Source organism: Cyprinus carpio, chromosome A3, assembly GCF_018340385.1.
Source record: "Cyprinus carpio isolate SPL01 chromosome A3, ASM1834038v1, whole genome shotgun sequence".
Taxonomy (NCBI): Eukaryota; Metazoa; Chordata; class Actinopteri; order Cypriniformes; family Cyprinidae; genus Cyprinus; species Cyprinus carpio.
This window is the reverse complement of record NC_056574.1, coordinates 26,125,285-26,143,501: the sequence shown is the minus strand read 5'-3', so window position 1 is coordinate 26,143,501 and position 18,217 is coordinate 26,125,285. Positions and strand designations below refer to the sequence as shown.

Sequence of the window (18,217 nt, the reverse complement as noted above, 5' to 3'; positions counted from 1 at the left end):
TGTGTGTGTGTGTGTGTGTGTGTGTGTGTGTGTGTGTGTGTGTGTGTGTGTGTGTGTGTCAGGAAGCCAGGAAGACAGCATTGTTATGTTCAGTGTCAAAGGCTCACAAGCGGCTGTCCACACTCACACTCATGAATCAAAACACTGGCTTGCTTGATTCTCTTGTTAATGCACACAAAAACAGGATCAGTCTGCAAATAACACAAAATCCAAGTAGTCTGAGATCTTTATGTCATGGGTTCTTAAACCATGCTGCTCTTCTCTCAGAGACCTTCTATTTTTACAAAGCTCTAATAGAAACATAATTTTTCTCAGATGTGTATGATATCATCCCTAATAATTTCCTGAACTAAGGCAACATTGTTGGCAAGAGTGGTTCTCAAACTCTCATTTAGTTCGTCAGTATTAGTTACTAGAAGGCAAAGCTTTGTCCTTTCTGTGTTGCTCCGGGACTCGATGAGCTGAATGTGCTTTCATTACAATCTAGTGTGTGACTTTGCTCTAGCCTCCAACTGTTGTGTCCTCTTGTGCAGGTTCAAAAATTACTGAGCAAAAACAGAGAGAAAGTTTAATTCCCTTGGTTGAGGTAAACACAAGCTTCTCCATGGTCAGAGGTAGATGTATTTGAACAGCATTTCACTGTGTGTGCTGTTGCTGTGGGTAATCACACATTTATCCTTAATGTGAAACTTACCTGCAGTCGTAACATGTCACTAAAGCTTATGTCTTCTTTTTCTCCAGAATGCCATGGTGTCATTCAAGGAGCTCTGTGGCTTGACTCCGGCAGCTAACATGAAACAGTGTATCCTGACTGTGTCCTCCTGGCTGATGAACAGCGAGCGAGCTCAGCGGGTAACAGTGGATCTGAGCGGGGCCTACCCCTGCATGGAGGCCCATGGGCCCGTTCCAGAGCTACTGCGTAAAGTGCTCACCGCTTATGACACGGTAGGGTGAAATTCATTTTACATTTACATTTTTATGCATTTAGCAGATGCTTTTATCCAAAGCGACTTACAGTGGATTCAGGCTATAATTTTTTTTACAAGTCTGTGTGTTCCCTGGGAATTGAACCCACAACCTTTTGCACTGCTATTAAATACTGCAGGATGCAACATGATGGTAATACATGAAGGTTCAGCTTGAATATTACATTAACTTTTTTAATAGTTGTAGTGCAAAAAATGAGTCTTTAACAGGCATGATAAACATATACTGTATATAATCATAAATCCTGATTATGTAAATCTGAATATACTGTCATAAATCCTGAATACACTTTAGCAAATCAAAATATATATCCTGAATATATAGTTGTAAATATGAATATATAATATATCCTGAATATATAATTGCAAATCTTAATATACTATTATAAATCCTGAATATATAGTTGTAAATATGTATAAATTCTCATATATCCTGAATATTTAGTTGCACATCTGAATATGATGTCATAAATCCAGAATATAATATTGTTGTAAATCTGAATATATATTTTTTATAAATCCTAAATACATAGTTATGAATATAAATATATAATCAAATATCATGAGTATACGCTTGATAATCAGAATGTCATATATCGAGAATATATTGTTGTAAATCTGAATATATTGTCATAAATCCAGAATATGAATCCTGAATATATAGTTGATAATCTGAACATAATTTCAGAAACGTAGAATGTATGTCACAAATCCAGAATGTGTAGTTATAATATGAATATATAATTAATCATAGGAGAATATGTACTTTGTAGCTGACAGTCTGAATATAATATCATAAATACTAAAGCTATTGTTGTGAATATGAATATATAGATTTAAATCCTGAATAGGCAACTTTCTATATATATATATATATATATATATATATATATACATATATATATGTTTTATATTATATTTTTATATATTTAATTTATACTGTACTTATACAGTATAATAAATCAAGATATATATTTCTAAATCTAAATATTTATAGTTATTCAGCGTTACCTCTGTAGATTAAGCTTGACTGTTTCCGAATTCAGTCATAGCCTACAGCAGAATAGCTGCAGTATTCTGCTCTTTCTTGCTTGTTCTTTATAATGGGACTTTATTACAACAGATTAAATTCTGGAGAGATGTGAGAGTGTATTTGATTGTATTACACACACACTCACACACAACCACACTCCATACCCTCCAAATCTGCTCTATCACAACCTGCCATGTATTTTACCTTTCATGGCACAATTCCATTTTGATAAGAGTTGACGTCCTTATATATAATGTATGCAGGAATGTACTGTGTTTGTGTGTGTGTGTGTGTGTGTGTGTGTGTGTGTGTGTCAGTGTTTGTCAGCCCAAGATTGGCTGTGTAGGATTTCCACTTTGAATTAAGCCTCCATGAGGGTCAAACAAAACTTTGATTTGTCAGGTGTCAAAGTTTTTTTTAGACTCTGAATCAGGAACGTAGTGCCTTGTCTCACAGTAGAAATTTTGAAGAACTTTCTGACAAATCTTTGAAAGCACCTGCTTAGATCAGCATGAATTTCAATGTCGGTCCAGGTTGGTTTATAGTGGTTAGAGCATTTGGGCTCACAATGTACGGATTTGCATTTTTAGAAACTAGGGAGTGGAATGAGACACAGCCGTACTCAATACCTAAGCAGTTTAACAAATGTGTGTACATAATACATTGATGTGTGTATGTTCTTACTTGATTCTAAATTTAGCTTTAAACAGTATCATTGAACAAGTAGCAACAACAAAAGAGACAACGTAAGGAAACACATCTCATCTGGCCTGAGGAATGCAGCTCAATCGTTTCTGTCAATAGAGCTTATTAGCGAGTGTGCGAGTGTGTTTGGAAGTTTGAGCTTCTCTGGGGAGGGCATTCCTTATTTGGAAGTCTCACTTCCTGCTGAGACCTGACTTGCTGTTTCCTGTTTTATGTTTCCTATAGATGATCCAGACGAGTCGCACTCTGATCGAATCAGCCGATGGCGTGTACTCTAAACTTACACAAGCACAGCGAGCAGGTAATGTCGCACAAACACACACATACACATAGCAGCGGTGAGATGAACAGTGCAAGCACATCGCCGGTTGATTATTTAAATACAGTATGTCACTAAGGCATTATTAATGACTGTAATGTTTTTGGGTGTTTACTGATGGAGCAACAGGAAACAAACTCTTACACACAGTTACTTGCTCAGTTAATAATCAGTGAACACTATAATAATCTACTCTGTAGCTGATGTGAATTTTTCTACAGAGCACAGTGGAATACTATGTTTTTCTGTGTGTCTTTTTGCATGTTTTGGAAAAGCATTTTAGTCATCTGACCTCCTGCGCACAGTATTTAATAGCCTGGGGGCTTTTTACCCACATTTGACAACACAAATACCAACAGACAGAATTGTCCATTATTTTGAAGTGATGCAAGGGGGCTGGTGCCCTAAAGCTTTTTACTGTGATTTTCACATAGATAATAGAGAGAAAACATTTTAATATAACAATGTTTCTTTAAAAAGCAAAACATATTATTAATGATTATCATAAATTAATAAAAGGATATGCCATGAGGGTCATGCACTGAAGTGATTTTACAGCAGAAATGGGGTGTACATTAGCTGCAGTCACACTAGATTTTAAGAATGCAACATTTTATAAGGCACAACAGAGAATAGGATATGATATCACCCTTAAGGGCTTTTTAAATTAATAAAATAAAATATGAAAGGAGGTGACGTTTGGCCAAGTATGGTGTCCCGTACTCGGAATTTGTGCTCTGCATTTAACCCATCCAAGTGCACACACACAGGTTCAGTGCCCTGATCAAGGGTCTCACCTCAATCGTGATATTGAAGGTGGAAGAGATACCCCACCACCTACAATCACTGCCGGTACCAAGACTAGAACCTGTGACATTTGGGTTGCAAGTCCAACTCTCTAACCATTAGGCCACGACTGCCCCATATACACATCCATTCAAAATGTTAGGGTCAGTAAGATTTTTTAATATGCTCATCAAGGCTGCCTTTATCTGATCAGTAAAAACTGAAATATTCTGAAATATTATTGCAAAGTTAAAATAAATGTTTTATATTTTAATATATTTTAAAATAAACTAAATTAATCATTTAATTAATTTAAATTTATTCCTGTGACAACAAAGCTGAATTTTCAGCATCATCACTCGTCTTCAGTGTCACATGATCCTTCAGAAATCATTCTGATATGCTGATTGCTGCTTAAGAAACATCAGAAATCATGATACTTTTTTAGTTTTCTTCAATTACTAGAAAGTTAAAAAGAACAGCATTTATTTAAAAGTTGTGCTGTTTAACAATTTTGTGGAAAACTTAATACTTTTTTTTTTTACAATGTAAAAGTCTTTACTGTCACTTTTGATCAATTTAATGCATCCTTGCAGGCAGAATAAAAGTATTATTTATTTATTAGAAATGTACTGACTCAAACTTTTCAAATTCAAAATGTGAAAATATAGCATCAACTCAAATTTTGTGTTCTTTTTTAATTCAGCCAAGACATCAGTCTGACATTTAGATCTGTGACATCTATTCTCATTATTCACCAAATCTGAAACGTGAAACTTTTTTACATGAGCGTGTCTTATGAATAGAATTCAGTCGAGTGCAGTGTCTAGTGTGACTGCGGCCTTAGGCATAGCACGACACAAATTAGACTGTAATTATTACTGATAAAAATCTGAAACAAACAAAAATCTTCTACTAAAAATATAGTTCATTGTATTAATTTCAGGCAGTTTGCGGTTGTTTGCTACATTGTGCATTAATACAGAATGTATGCATTAACATGGGTGTGTTTTTATAGTCATTTTCCAGCAGCTTCGAATGAAACTCATATAATCAGAATCTAAATTTGGAACAATCCACTTTATAACGTTTCCTCAGAACCCCTGGTTGGCCATGTGTCACCATGTTAATGGAGAAAGCTGCTTTAGAGAGCAATAGAGCATCAGTAAATAAACAAGGTTGGCGAGCTGTAGCATCGTCTCCTCGCCCACTCTTTCTCATCTCATGTTCTTCCATCTCCCTCCATCTATCTCGCACCAAAGAAGAGGTTGAATCGTGCCTTTGCTAATGACCTTCTCTGCTCTTACTGGTTTTGACTCAAAAATAAACACGTTTCTACAGCACTGGCAGTCTCTCACATTCTGCCGCGTGGATCTGGACTTGTCCGGCTGAGTGTCACAGCTGCCGATCTGAAGCTTAATTAGCAGCGTGAGGGGAGGGTGGGCAGCTGTTTGAGAGAGATGGAGAGCTGTGCAAGGCGCTGATAGCCTTGTCCTGCACCTCTCCATTCTAATAAACACTTCGGTCAGACTCTGCTAATTAAATGGGAGTTAAGTAATTATGATGGAGAGGACTGAGGGATTGAGGGAGGGACAAGTATAACTGTTCGTGCTTACGTGTTCATGATTATCGTGTCCCATGGTTGCGTTAAGCCAGAAATATACTCTTCACCTCCCTGGATGCGTACATGCATTTCAATTTCAGTCATACTAAACTAATAATGTGCCTTTTTTGAATGTCATGAAATAGTTTAAAGCCAAAATTGTTTATTGTAAAGACTGTATGGATGTTACCATAATCTGTTTAGGCCTAACACAACATAACATAAACTGAATGAAATAATAATTTACCTTTTTTGTGAACAGAAGAAGTGTCAAGAAGTGTTATTCAAAATTTTAATTAGCATTACCAGGTGTTTTTCCACCAAATTATTCTATTTTGGCAGAAAATATTGTATGTTGCCTTTTTATATCTCAACCAGTGTTTTTTGTAATATTTGTATACAATAATAGTTTGTATTCATATTTTGAATTAGATTACTTTTTATATTTGTTTGCATTTTAATTTTTAATAATTTTCTTAGGTGCTTTTGTATTTTTAATATTTTGTTTAAAAAATATTTATATTTCAATTCTAGTTTAGTAATTTTACTACTTCAACCTAATCTTGTTTATTTTATTTAGTTGCCAAGGTAACATCTCTAATTTTCATTTACTTTAACTTTTTTCATCTAATATTTATATTTTATTTCAGCTTTATTTCAATTAGTAATTTTATTAGCTCAGGTTTTAGTTAAAGGGGCATGAAATGCATATTTTTAATTATTATTTTCTAAGATGTAAATAAGACACTATGTAAATAAGAGGTGTGCGGAACAGTGTAAACTGTGTCATTGTGCCACACACCTTGATAAAATATGACAATGACACATGTTAAGGTGCTTGTCGAGGGGCGAATCATGGAGAATCTTGACTTCACAGTTCTCCAGATGAGAAATCCTGGCTTCAGAAGGGTAGAAAATAATTTATATTTTAAACTGGGGAGTTAGTTTTGAGTTTTTAAATTTGTACTTTAACAATTAAAACAATGATCCCAACAATGCAGAATTATATTTTCTCTTGTATTTGCATTTACTATAGTTTTACCTGGTCTCTGACTCATAAGAACAGATCAGTGACCTACTGTATTTGTGGTTTGCAATGTAGTTTCAGGCCTAACTATCACACTTGCATGTTTAAACACATTCATACATGTGTATAAATATAACAGTGTGCATTCAGGTATATTCATAATAATGTACTTGACATGCAGATATTCCTTTTTCAAGGACTCAAATCATCAAATCACGCATTTAAACGCCTATTCTGTACTGCCCATAACTAACACAATCTTTTTTTCTTTAATTCATCGCAGTCACTCAGTCCTGTACTTTATTCTGTTACTTTAACCCTGTCCTTCAATTCTTCCCTTAACCCTTTTCTTTATCGCTTGCCTTCATCATGACACCTTTGACTCAAAGATTCCATCCCACACACAAACATGTCACATCTGATCATCCGATCAGAAGGCGGCCTATTCTAAGAGGATCACCATACATCACCATTACCATAGCAACCACATTAAATGTAACAGGGCAACTTTGTCTGTCATTAAACACTCTCACCTGTATCAAACTTCAAAGGCTTGCAGACACAAACACATGCAGCCATCCTCTAACTCGCTGACAGCTCGGAAAGGTACATTGTATGGAAATGATGGCTATCATTTGCAGGCCTATTAGTCCTTCCTTTTCACAAGCCCTTCCTCGTACTGTGCCCTTAAAAACATGGAGCTCCAGGTGAGCTCATTTAGATAACAATGTGGTCAGAATACTGACATAGTAAGCAAATGAACTTGAGCGTGCATGGCTGTACTCGTTTACAGATGTGCACTAGTGGCTTCGAGGCCCATGTAAAATGATATGAATTCAGCCGATTTTACTTAAAAAAGAGTATTTATGACTAGCTAGCCTTGCAGTGGCAATGTGTCTTGGCATAAAATCCGCTTTGGCAGTGGAGACAAGAGGAGCTGTTCTTGGACCGAATCCTAGCTGAGTGAAGTGGACAGTGGGCAGGTGTTAGGGAGCACTTTGACACCTTCAGGCTTTAGTGTCTAGAGAGGGTGCGTCTGAACTCGCACAAATACACACTCAGACGTTTCTCTTACACATGTGCACTAGTCGCACCAGCTGAGAGCCCACATCATATCGAGCGTTTCATTCAGGATGTCACAAATGTGTTCTGCAGGTTTGTGGGTGCTCTTATCCATGAGAGAGTATGTGAAAACCAGAGTAAAAGTAAAAACAGGAAGTGTAAAGCATACTTTTCTGTTGCTTCTTTTAACCTTTGAGTGTCATATATATGGATAACCATTTCAACCTCACAGAAAAAAAGAGATAACTGATAATTAAAATAAGAAATAGTCAAAATTTTTGAGATATAAAGTCACAAATAGCAAGATATGGAATTACATTGAAAAATATTAAGGAGCAATTGTGAAAGATGAAGTTGCAGTTAACTGATTATTTTTATTTGTTTGTTTGTTTTGGCATTTCAGTAGATATATAGGAAGCAAAGTTGGAGAGAGAGAGGTAATGACTGGATTTCACCTCCAAAAATCCTTAAGACTGACTTCTTAAGGGTAAACATTGCTTTTCTCTCTTTAACCTGAAAGATATTTGTGACAGAAATCCCCACTGGAAAGTACCCGGTGCTGCCACAACACTTTTTCGTAAGGGACTGATGTCTATTGGTGCAACATGTACTTTTGTTTACTAGACAGAAAACATCTATTTGATAGAGTGTAGTCAGATATAAACTGTTCTACGTGAGAAAAAACATTTGTGCCACCAATTTTTGTCAACAAAAACAGCACTTACTTATCTGCCATCAGACTGGCTCACTGACAATGAGCTGCTGTTAACAAACGTTTCTGAATCATACAGTTGGCCTTTCATCAGCTCTATTATTTGAAGCAGTTTTTATTTTCACATGTTTTCATTTTAATACATCCATCTGTCCATCCATCTATTTGTCGCAGTGCGTCCATATTACTCTAAAAACAGCTTCTAACAACCTCTGTGATATATTTGCCCATATGTTTACAAAACATATTCTTGAGGTCCACTGTATGCTGTCTAGGAATGAAAACAGATGTTGCTTTATTGGACTTTCAGGATTGGACTTTCATGAGGATCTGCATCGGATCGGGGCGAGAGAAGGACTGAAAGGGAGGAAGTTACAGAAGGCCATGGAGAGTTATGCTTGGAACATCACTGTGCTGAAGGTTTGTACCTTTTCTTTATGTTCTATTATGTTATTTCCTCTTTACCTTATTTAGCATAACACTTTAGTATATGGGCTCATCTTTACAGGGCTGCTAATAGGTTTGCATTCACTGCAGCTACTCCAAGTGTTTCCTGGCTTGCAGCTCAACCACAACCAATCAGATTTCACGCTAGTCTAGGCCACAATTAAATAGCTTTCATCCTGATATCATTGTGTACCTTACAGTGGCTGAAGTTAAAAACTACGTGAATCTTAAACTTGCACTATGAAACTGTGCAGAACACTGTAAATTATAAAATTATATGTAAATGTACCAGATGTGCTCATTTATTTATTGTTATGGTTGATGAGTAATAAATGGTGGATTTTAAAATGTTATCCTATTTTGTATAAATAAAAATAAAACAACTAATACATATATACATATATACATGTTTATATATAAATATAAAACAAATAATATATATATACATACAACATTCAAACAATTGGGGTCAGTAAGATTTTATTTATTTATTCAGCAAGTTTGCACTAAATTGATCTTAAAGTGGTATTAGAGGCATTTATTATGTTACAAACATTTCCATTTCAAATATATGCTGTTCTTTTTAACTTTCTTTAGCAAAATGAAAAATGTAAATAATAGTATGATTGCTTATAAGTGGTACTGTTTTTAAAATGGATAACATTATGAAATGTTTCTTCAATTCATTATATTAGAATAATTTCTGAAGGATCATATGACACTGAAGACTGGAGTAATGGATTTAAGTAAACGTCAGATGATGGTTATTTATATTGCCATATACAGTGCATCTCTAAACAGCAGTCAGCTTCCACATATAGCACGTGGAAGAAAGACAGTTAACCTGCAATGATGCTGAAGGGTCTTTCCAGTCTTACCCATTACCCATCCCACCAACACTGTGAAAATTAATTTGTGCAGATTGCTAACAACATCGTCAGACATCTTGATCCGTATTCCTGGCAACATGGTAAAAACAAAAGACCTATCCATAAAGTGAACATATCTACTTCCCCCCCTCTTTCCAGCTCTCCCTCTCTCTCTCTCTCTCTCTGTGTTTATTCACTCTTGCTCTCTCTTTATCTCTCTGGAGATAAAGTGTTTATATATTTATGGTGTTCATAAGATAAGATAACCTTCACTAAAGTGCCATGTTTTCTAACAAATTATTGTCCATACTTATATAAACAGATAAACAGCACACAATGGGAACAAAGATAAAGAGATGTCATCATTAACGTGTGATAGTGTTAATAAAAGTGTCAAATTGCGGAACAACCAAATGGATGTGTGTTTGGTCTAGTTGTAGATTTAGTTGTCACTGGCAATTCACTTTTGTTGAACTATCTAAGTTTTAGAACATTTTTGTAGTATTTTTAATGGATGTTTTATGTATTTAGAATAATTATAGGAAGTTTTTTGTTAAAATAGGTTTGTGTGCGTTTGCCGAGCAGGTATGCAGCACAGGTGGAGCGGATTGTTGTCTTAAGTCTATAACTGAATTAGACGACTTTAGACTAAAGCACTAAAGAGGCCTAAAAGGGATTGAACTGTTTCACTCAAAACTTACTGCTCATGTGTGTTTGTATGCATGAGCTGATTTATTTATTTCTGTTGAAATACATGCATTTCGCAGCAATAGATAAGGGTTTTTCAAATGTATTGATTAGAAACACTAGGCACTTCTAGGAAATCTTTAGGCACTACACGATCCAGTCTGATTTTGATTCTGGGAAGTATGATCCCATTCTAAAGCGTTTCTTGATCTATAATTTTTCTTTATAATTAATGAGTTTACCAACTTTGAATATCAAATTTATGTTGAATTTGATTAAATGACTAATATAAGTATACTTTTTAAAATAATTACATATTAATAATAAATCCAAACAAGTGTATGTTAAGAATTACTAACTAAATAGCTTCAAAACAATATACTTATAATATAATCTTTGTGAGGGACACACATCCTAAAATTTAAAGACAGTATTATTTTTTTCATGAATTAAAAAAAATATTCTTGAAAATATCTTGAAAATCTGAATTACTAATAACTGTGTAACATTAACAGCATATATTTTTTGTACTGTACTCTTTTTAATTTTATATGTATAATATTTATAAATTTACTTATAAAACACTTTTCACAATGTTTTTCTAAAGCAGTGTTTTAAAAAATTATAACATTAAATAAATGTTATATATATATATATATTTAATGTATAGAATGTATATTAAATGGAAATATTTAATAAATATTCTAAGTTTAGCTAAAGTTTAACTTTACCATCTCTAAAAAAAATGTTAAGTCTATATTTTTAAATTTGGTTTTCTCAAATTTTGCACGGACCCCCAAGACGAATCATTCATTTGAAATATTGTGTGCTTCATTATGCTGATAAACCACTTCATTTCATGCTTAATTTTATCCTGTGACACACTGGGATGAGTTAACTGAGTCCTGATGCCAGGAAGTGACATCAAACTGTCACCCATGTGTTTCATCCAGGCTTTATAAAGTATGTACCACCTTGTCTTTCTGCAGTGCTCTTAGCCTCTCTTCTCTTCACAGCCTAAGAGTCTATATGCGTCACGCCCATATGCATAATTCATCCGTTTTAAAATATATCACTTATTTATGGCAAAAGACTCCTCTATCCGGGTCAAGGAGCCTCTTCAGCTCTGGGCAGGTGTCCTCCGAGGATCAGTGCTGGAGCACATGCTGTCTGTATAAGTCTCACCTGTCCTGTCTGTTTTCACGCATAAAAGAGCGCCACTGCAGTCTGAATGAGTAAAAACGCAGTGCAGCTGATGTTGCAGTGCTCTCCTAAGGAGTTGTCATCACACTAAGTAAAGTTGAATCTTTTTTTACTCTGATCCTCCGTTAGGAGTGCTATGGTGACCTCATGATGCGCTTCTCTTGAAATCGCTTGGGAGATTTCGTTGGCTGGTTCGTGGTTGAATCTTAAATTATAACACATTTTTGAGAAATTAGTTCAGTTACATATGGATTTGAACAAATAAGCCTCAGCTGATCATATCTAAAAATTCCAGTTCCTGTTATTTGACAAGGAAAATGCTACAGTAGGTTTGTCCGAGTGTTAGATTTATACCAAGGCTGGGGAGAACCGGTGTCCTTGTGAGAAATATATAAAGCAAATTTATGTGTGGTTATGCATGTTTTGCAGGTGAAGGTGTGCATTGTATGATAATATGTCCTTGTATATTAGTATTTATTTATTATGTCCCTTCAAAATGTCTTTTCACACACATAAATACAGTATGTACATAAAAGCTTATAAATTCCCTGGCACAGTGTTTTAAGGGACATTTACACAGGAAGAAGAGACACACTGTCCTGATCCTCCTCCTCCTCCCTTCCCTGTCCCATCCTTTCACACTATCCCTTTATCCGGTCCCCTCTGGGTTTTTCCAAGAAAGAAATGAAGGAGAGGTTGGTTTATGGAGGGTATTGGGAGGATTCTGGCAGTGCCACCAGCTCTATGTGCTCAGTCTCCTTGTGTTAGACTGACCCCTGCAGGCTGGACCCATTCATTGCATTTAAGTAGCATTCATGATTTATTCTCAGTGTTTTCATCTAGCATCTAGCAATGAGAAAGAACATTTGTATGCAATATGGAGACATTTTTATTTATTTGTTAAAAAATTATTTAAATTTTAATTATATCAATAAGTAATTATTGAACTAATATGTTTTATATATGTGTGTGTGTGTGTGTGTGTGTGTGTGTGTGTAATCACGTAATTTTGATACATTATTGATATATTATTATAATTAAAAATATCTAAAACATTAAAATAAATAAATATATATTCACAAATTACAAATATTTATTTATTTATATTTTTTCTATGTGCTTTTCTTAAGATTCGAGAAAAAATAACAAATGTCAAGATGTCAGGATCACATTAAAAAAACAAAAAAAAAAAAAATGCATGGTTTTCCTTTGTTTGACGATATTTGATTTGGAATTAATTTTTTGCAATTTGCACAATTTTAGAACCTCCTGCTTACACATTTTTGTTGTGAAACCTCAGAAGTTCACAACTTAGACTGTGTTTACTGTCAAGATGTAAACTTCTCCTTTTTTTCCCCTGTGTCTCTCAGGGCCAGGCAGACTTGCTGAAGCATGCAAAAGGAGAAGCGGTAGACACTTTGCGACAGATTCACTGTGCTGCTCACTCGTGCGGCTTGGCCAAGAACGGAGCCTCCACATCTCCTGCCTCACCTCTAATGCCACCCCACGCACGGCCCCTGCACACCATCCACGAGACTGAGCCGGACAACACCACCCTGCACTGAGAGAGTTTGTCCATATTGTGAGGAAGGTGGTCTTTGCCTCTTTAGACCAGGGAAAGGGAGCCGTACAGGAAAGAGTCAGGTGGGTTGAATCAGTGAAGGACACACAGGAGACAGTTTAACTTTGATCAATGTGCTTTACTCTCTTCCCAGCTCCACCATGCCTGCTGGGCTCAGGTCTCACATTGCTATCTCCGGCGTAGAGTCGTGTTTTAAAGGATTATAGTGACCTGCTCTCCTGTGAACATAGCTGCTGTTGAAAATTAGCTGTGATCACTTACTCTAGCCATGACTCCAGTCAAAACCCCTGGAGTCACTTATTCAGTCATTTAAAGTGATTAATAAAAAATGAAAATTCTGTCATCATCGGCTCACCCCGAAGTCGTTCCAAACCTGTATGACTTTCTTCCATTGAACACAAAAGAAAGTATTTTGAAATATAAATGTTCTCATGGTTTTGTCCATGCAATGAAAGTCAACGGGGTGCCAGACTCCAGATGGAACCAAATTTTTCGAAAAGTACAAAACTACTTGCTGATGGAGATGTAAAGCATTTTGAGCAAACAGTTTCAGGAAACAGAACAAGACAGAAAATAAAACGCAAACCACTTACAGAGACAACGGCCTCCTCAGTTTACACCAATTTAGAACTAAAGAACCTCTCACTCCCCCTGCTGGCTCCTCCACACATTTGTATAAAATTAAGAACTGACTAATATAAAAACTGTCAGCTTAATACACCTTGGTCCTAAAAGGGCCTTTCTCCAGGGGTCATGTGTGTGTGTGAAGGTGTGTATGTATATATATATGTATGTGTGATGCATATGTGGTGTATTTTGAATAAGGAAAAGTGTGTGCATTGTTTCTAAACTGGAAACTGGACATGTCCCGTTGAGATAGGCTCTACTGGGAAGATCAGAAACTCTGGGAAATATGGATCTCAGTCGTTGAGAAAAGCACCACTGAGGATCAGACAAGCAAATAAATATTTAAATAAATGAAGAATTAATAGTTTTAAGACAAAGGACACTTGACCATCTCATTAAGAAACACATCACACCCTGTTCATGAATATTGTTATTACTGCTGTTAAAATCGTGGGTAGGTGTTGTTAATTAAAACGGAGGTTATTTTATATTTATGTAAACGGGTGTCATTCTGTACCAGTTTTCTTCAGTGGAAACTTCACAGGAACAGAAAATGTGAACGGTTGGGAGGTACCAGAGTGGGAAATATAGTTTGGGTCAAAGAATTTGGGTGTTTACTGTCACATTAATGTCAAAAAACATCTGAGTGAGATGATGTCCATCATTTATAAAGCCCACATGATGTTATATAAAAGCTGAATGACATCAGAAACGTCTCCAGGTCATTTTTTATACTTATGCTGTATTACATTTTCAAAAAATCAGAGGACATAAGCTACTGTTCAAAAATATGGTCGATCAAATGTTTTATTGCTTCTGAAATAAGTCTTATGCTCAACAAGGCTGCATTTATTTGATCAAAAATACAGTAAGAACAGTAATATTGTGAAATATTATTACAACTTAAAAAAGTCTTCTATTTTAATATTTTTTAAATGTAATTTAAATCTTTTGTAACATTATTTGATTACTTTTCATCAATTTAATGCATCATTGCTGAATAAAAGCTTTTCAAAGGTAGAGTAAATGACAAAAGATTCTACAAGTTTTAAACTCATTGTGCATTCATGAAATACATTGTAAGTGTCCTCTGGGAATCAAACACAAGACTTTGGCATTGTTATATTAAGCTACAGGTACACAACTAATGTATCCAAAGACACATGGCATTGTTACAAACCATTACAAACATTCATATACAGTCATTTACAACTAAGATGATATGTGTTGCATAATTTTTGAATTCCTCCATGTTTTACATTTCTCTGTTCGTTTCTTCATAATGAACCATCTCTAGAATTCTCTATAGTGTCCTAAGACTTGCTCACATCCAAAAACCTCCATTTACATAGAATGTGAATGCCATTACTCATGCAATCCATCACACATCACATAAATATACTGATCTTTCTCTGTGTATGTGGTCATTAACTGTGACTGCTCTCTGACCTTCTGCTTCATACAAAGGCATCCTGTCATTCATATTCTCCTGCTGCTTTATTTGTTAGTGACGCCGTGGCGCTGTTGCTCTTTTGTTCCATTCAGCCTTTTGCCACTGTATCAGGACCCTCTACATTTGCAGCTAATTAAGTCCAGGCCTCATTACACACTCATTCTGTTGGCATTCGCTAACGAAGCTTGTCTGCCCCTCCACAATAGTCCTAAAGAGCTCTCTGTACAATTACTTGGATACAGGCACACGCTAATGACAAAGCTGCTAACAATCCTAACAGTTCTTTATTGTATCATAATCCACTGTCAAATGAGAAACATGACACTGAAGAAATAAAGGGGGTCATATCAGCTGGATTTCTTTGTCAGTCTAATTTATGCCTATAATTAACTTCGGAAGATGAAGGGGTGGGCAGCCCATCTGTATAAAAACACTTGTCCCGTATCAGAGAGTGAAAGGACCATCGTATTTGAAGTCCATCAGACACATGACATCTGTCTACAACAAGACCGGGGCAGCAGCCAGACTCATGGACTGCACAGCCAAGGTAAGACTAGTCAGAGACTGTTCAGAAATTATTTTAGCATTTAAACTGAAGGCTAAAATTTTAATGGTTCCATCTGGGGATAATACAGTTTAATTTGCAATGACATTCATGCTGGTCATAAAGCTTCATTGGAACCTAAAATATATACAAGCTGCAGCTGCTAAGCTGAACTGATAAAGAGTAAGGCAATCAGTGAACTTTCCAAAAGAAGATGTTAGTGTTAGTATTGACAGCTGTCCACTCATAGAAATTAGAACTCAGAATTCTTGGAATAAACAATTAGATTTTTATGTGAGATATAGCCTACTATAATTTTTCTATATTTCATTATCTTGAACATTTTCTATTTGTACCTGCCAGGTAATGGAAAATAACATTTTTAAAAGAAAAAAATATATAATTTTTCAATTCAACCAAATAAAGGGACACTAACAAACAAACTGAGTTTCATTAGCCTGTTTAAAATAAATCTATTTTAGTGTGGTGAAGATTCTATTTTCATAAACCACTAGTTATTATCCAAAACGTCGGAACTGTTTAATTAATATTCCCCATTGATTGAACGCATCCTCTCTTTTCATCAGAGGGTTCAGCTGCTCCTCTTCATGGCTCTGCTGGCGCACCTGGCTCGAGACGCAGAGGGCGTGGCCACCTGCTGCTCGAGCGTTTCAAGGTCCTGCAAATTATACGAGATTCTGTGCCGCGCGGGACCCCGAAACGACACTTCCGTCGCCAGGCATATCAGCCGCTTTAATAACGACGCTGCTGTCGGGATTCTAACACTTGGTAAACGTAAAGTGGGCGAGAGACGCGTCCAAGACCGCCTGCAACAACTGCTGCACGGTTCCCGCAATCAAGCGGCGGGAATCCTGACTATGGGAAAGAGATCCGAGGACGGCGCGCACCTGCCGCTCTTGCTCCCGGGAGGGACGGTGAGCGCGCCCTTGAGACTCGGACTGGAGCGTCCGCTGAAATATCTGATGCCCAGGGAACCAGAAGATCTGGACGCTTATGAAAAACGATGACACTTGCCGCTTTAAAAAATAAAATAAAATAATAAAACAGAAAAGCTGTTCACTGGAGACGTCAATCTGTAGGCTGACACAGAAGGCTAATTCTTATGGGGTTTTAAAATAACGTTTTTGATTCGAGTAAAAAAAAGGTTTGTAATTAACAACACCCAAAGAGACGTGCGTTCCCCCCTCTAACGTAAGTCACATACAATCAAATGTAATTGAATGTTAATTTTTTATGTCTCTATAACGTAATTTTACGTAGGCCTAAGTAAATGTTCGTTTAAAAAAAAACAAAAAACATTAAAAGTCCTGAGGGAATCACAAGGTGCAATAACTTTCACATAGGCCTATCACCTGTCTCTGCCCTGATTAATAAAACACGCAACTAAATTCAATAGATTTAAATGATGAGTATTTTATTATAGTCCTTATGACTTAACCATTTATCCTGTTTTATAAAGATGGGTTGTTAGATTTTAGTTATGTAGCCTATGTTTTTTGGTCAGCAGGTGGCAGATGATGTCAATATTGTAAAATAACACTGCCTTCACAATAAAGTTCAAGAACGATTGTTTTGGTTTGGGAAATGTATGAAAACTCACAAAGCTTCAATAAAACACACAACTAAATTGCTTGAGACTAAAGCTAAAACAACACAAATAAAGCTTGAGAAAAAAAATTACATTTGCAGTCATTGTAACATGAAATGAAATGAAATGTTATCTTAGGGGGGAAATGCTCTTCCACAACATATCACAAATTATGAAATAGAAGGCCTATGTGATTTTTAAAGTCTTTTTCTGATAATTTGATCCAATATAATAATCATGAACACAATCTCATACACAATGAATCATACATGTGTGACAACTTGCCCCAGTATAATTGTGACAGCTTGTCTTAAAAACCTGACACATTTTTTAGGAGATAATTTGTGCTTTTCAAAGACCCATGCTTTAATCCCTTGACTCCCACTGCCTGTGAAAATAATACATTTTCATATTGTTCCTGCAACCTTGCCAGTAAACTGACTGACCCAGAGCTGTATCCTTTCAGATTTCACCCTTATAGAAATTCCTGTGTGTGTGTTGTGGGAGATGCTGCTTTTGTCTGGTAATATATGTAAATATCTGCTCAGCACAGATGGCTGTTCTGCTTTCCCTTTCACACCATCTCTCTCTCTCTCCACCTAATTCTCATGTTTCTGGTAATGTCACTGTCCCTTTAAACCCACTTCAGCTCTTAAAGTCTCTTTATTTGTGGTTTTAAGACTCAGTACTGCTCCCATTACCGCCTCTATAACTGTCACTCAGTCACTAGAGAGATCTGCTTGTGCCATATTAATTTGGTTATATGTAAAAGATTTTTCTGCAGGCTTTTAGATAGATTTTCTTTTTGCAAACAAATATATATTTGCATCCGCTCCGCAGCAATCGGTGCTTCACTGTTAAGGATAATGTAATCATTATTCATAGTAGTTTAATAATTATATGTAGATAGATAGATAGATAGATAGATAGATATTCCAAATAAAAAACTTGAGCTTATATATA

General features: G+C 35.9%; 2 protein-coding genes across 3 annotated transcripts in view; both read left to right on the top strand.

Moving 5' to 3' along the window:
• The window catches only part of LOC109051946 (inactive phospholipase C-like protein 2), a 53,817-nt gene extending 39,461 nt beyond the window's left edge, over positions 1-14,356 (top strand). The window contains exons 3-6 of the mRNA XM_042726533.1: positions 742-945; positions 2,950-3,025; positions 8,544-8,653; positions 12,810-14,356. Of these exons, the coding sequence (XP_042582467.1) occupies positions 742-945; positions 2,950-3,025; positions 8,544-8,653; positions 12,810-13,004 (585 nt within the window). The 3' untranslated portion in view covers positions 13,005-14,356. The remainder of the gene's footprint in view (positions 1-741; positions 946-2,949; positions 3,026-8,543; positions 8,654-12,809) is intronic.
• A 361-nt stretch (positions 14,357-14,717) lies between these two features.
• On the top strand, positions 14,718-18,021 carry LOC109067146 (orexin-like). 2 transcript variants are annotated; one of them, XM_019084148.2, is made up of 2 exons: positions 14,718-15,648; positions 16,233-18,012. In XM_019084148.2, exons 1-2 carry the CDS (start codon positions 15,589-15,591, stop codon positions 16,671-16,673), a joined length of 501 nt encoding a protein of 166 aa, XP_018939693.1. In that variant the 5' UTR covers positions 14,718-15,588; the 3' UTR covers positions 16,674-18,012. The 2 variants fall into 2 exon arrangements, with proteins under 2 accessions (XP_018939693.1, XP_042582477.1); XM_042726543.1 differs by lacking the exon at positions 14,718-15,648 and adding an exon at positions 15,866-16,008 and having other exon boundaries at positions 16,233-18,021.
• The last annotated feature ends 196 nt before the right edge of the window (positions 18,022-18,217 follow it).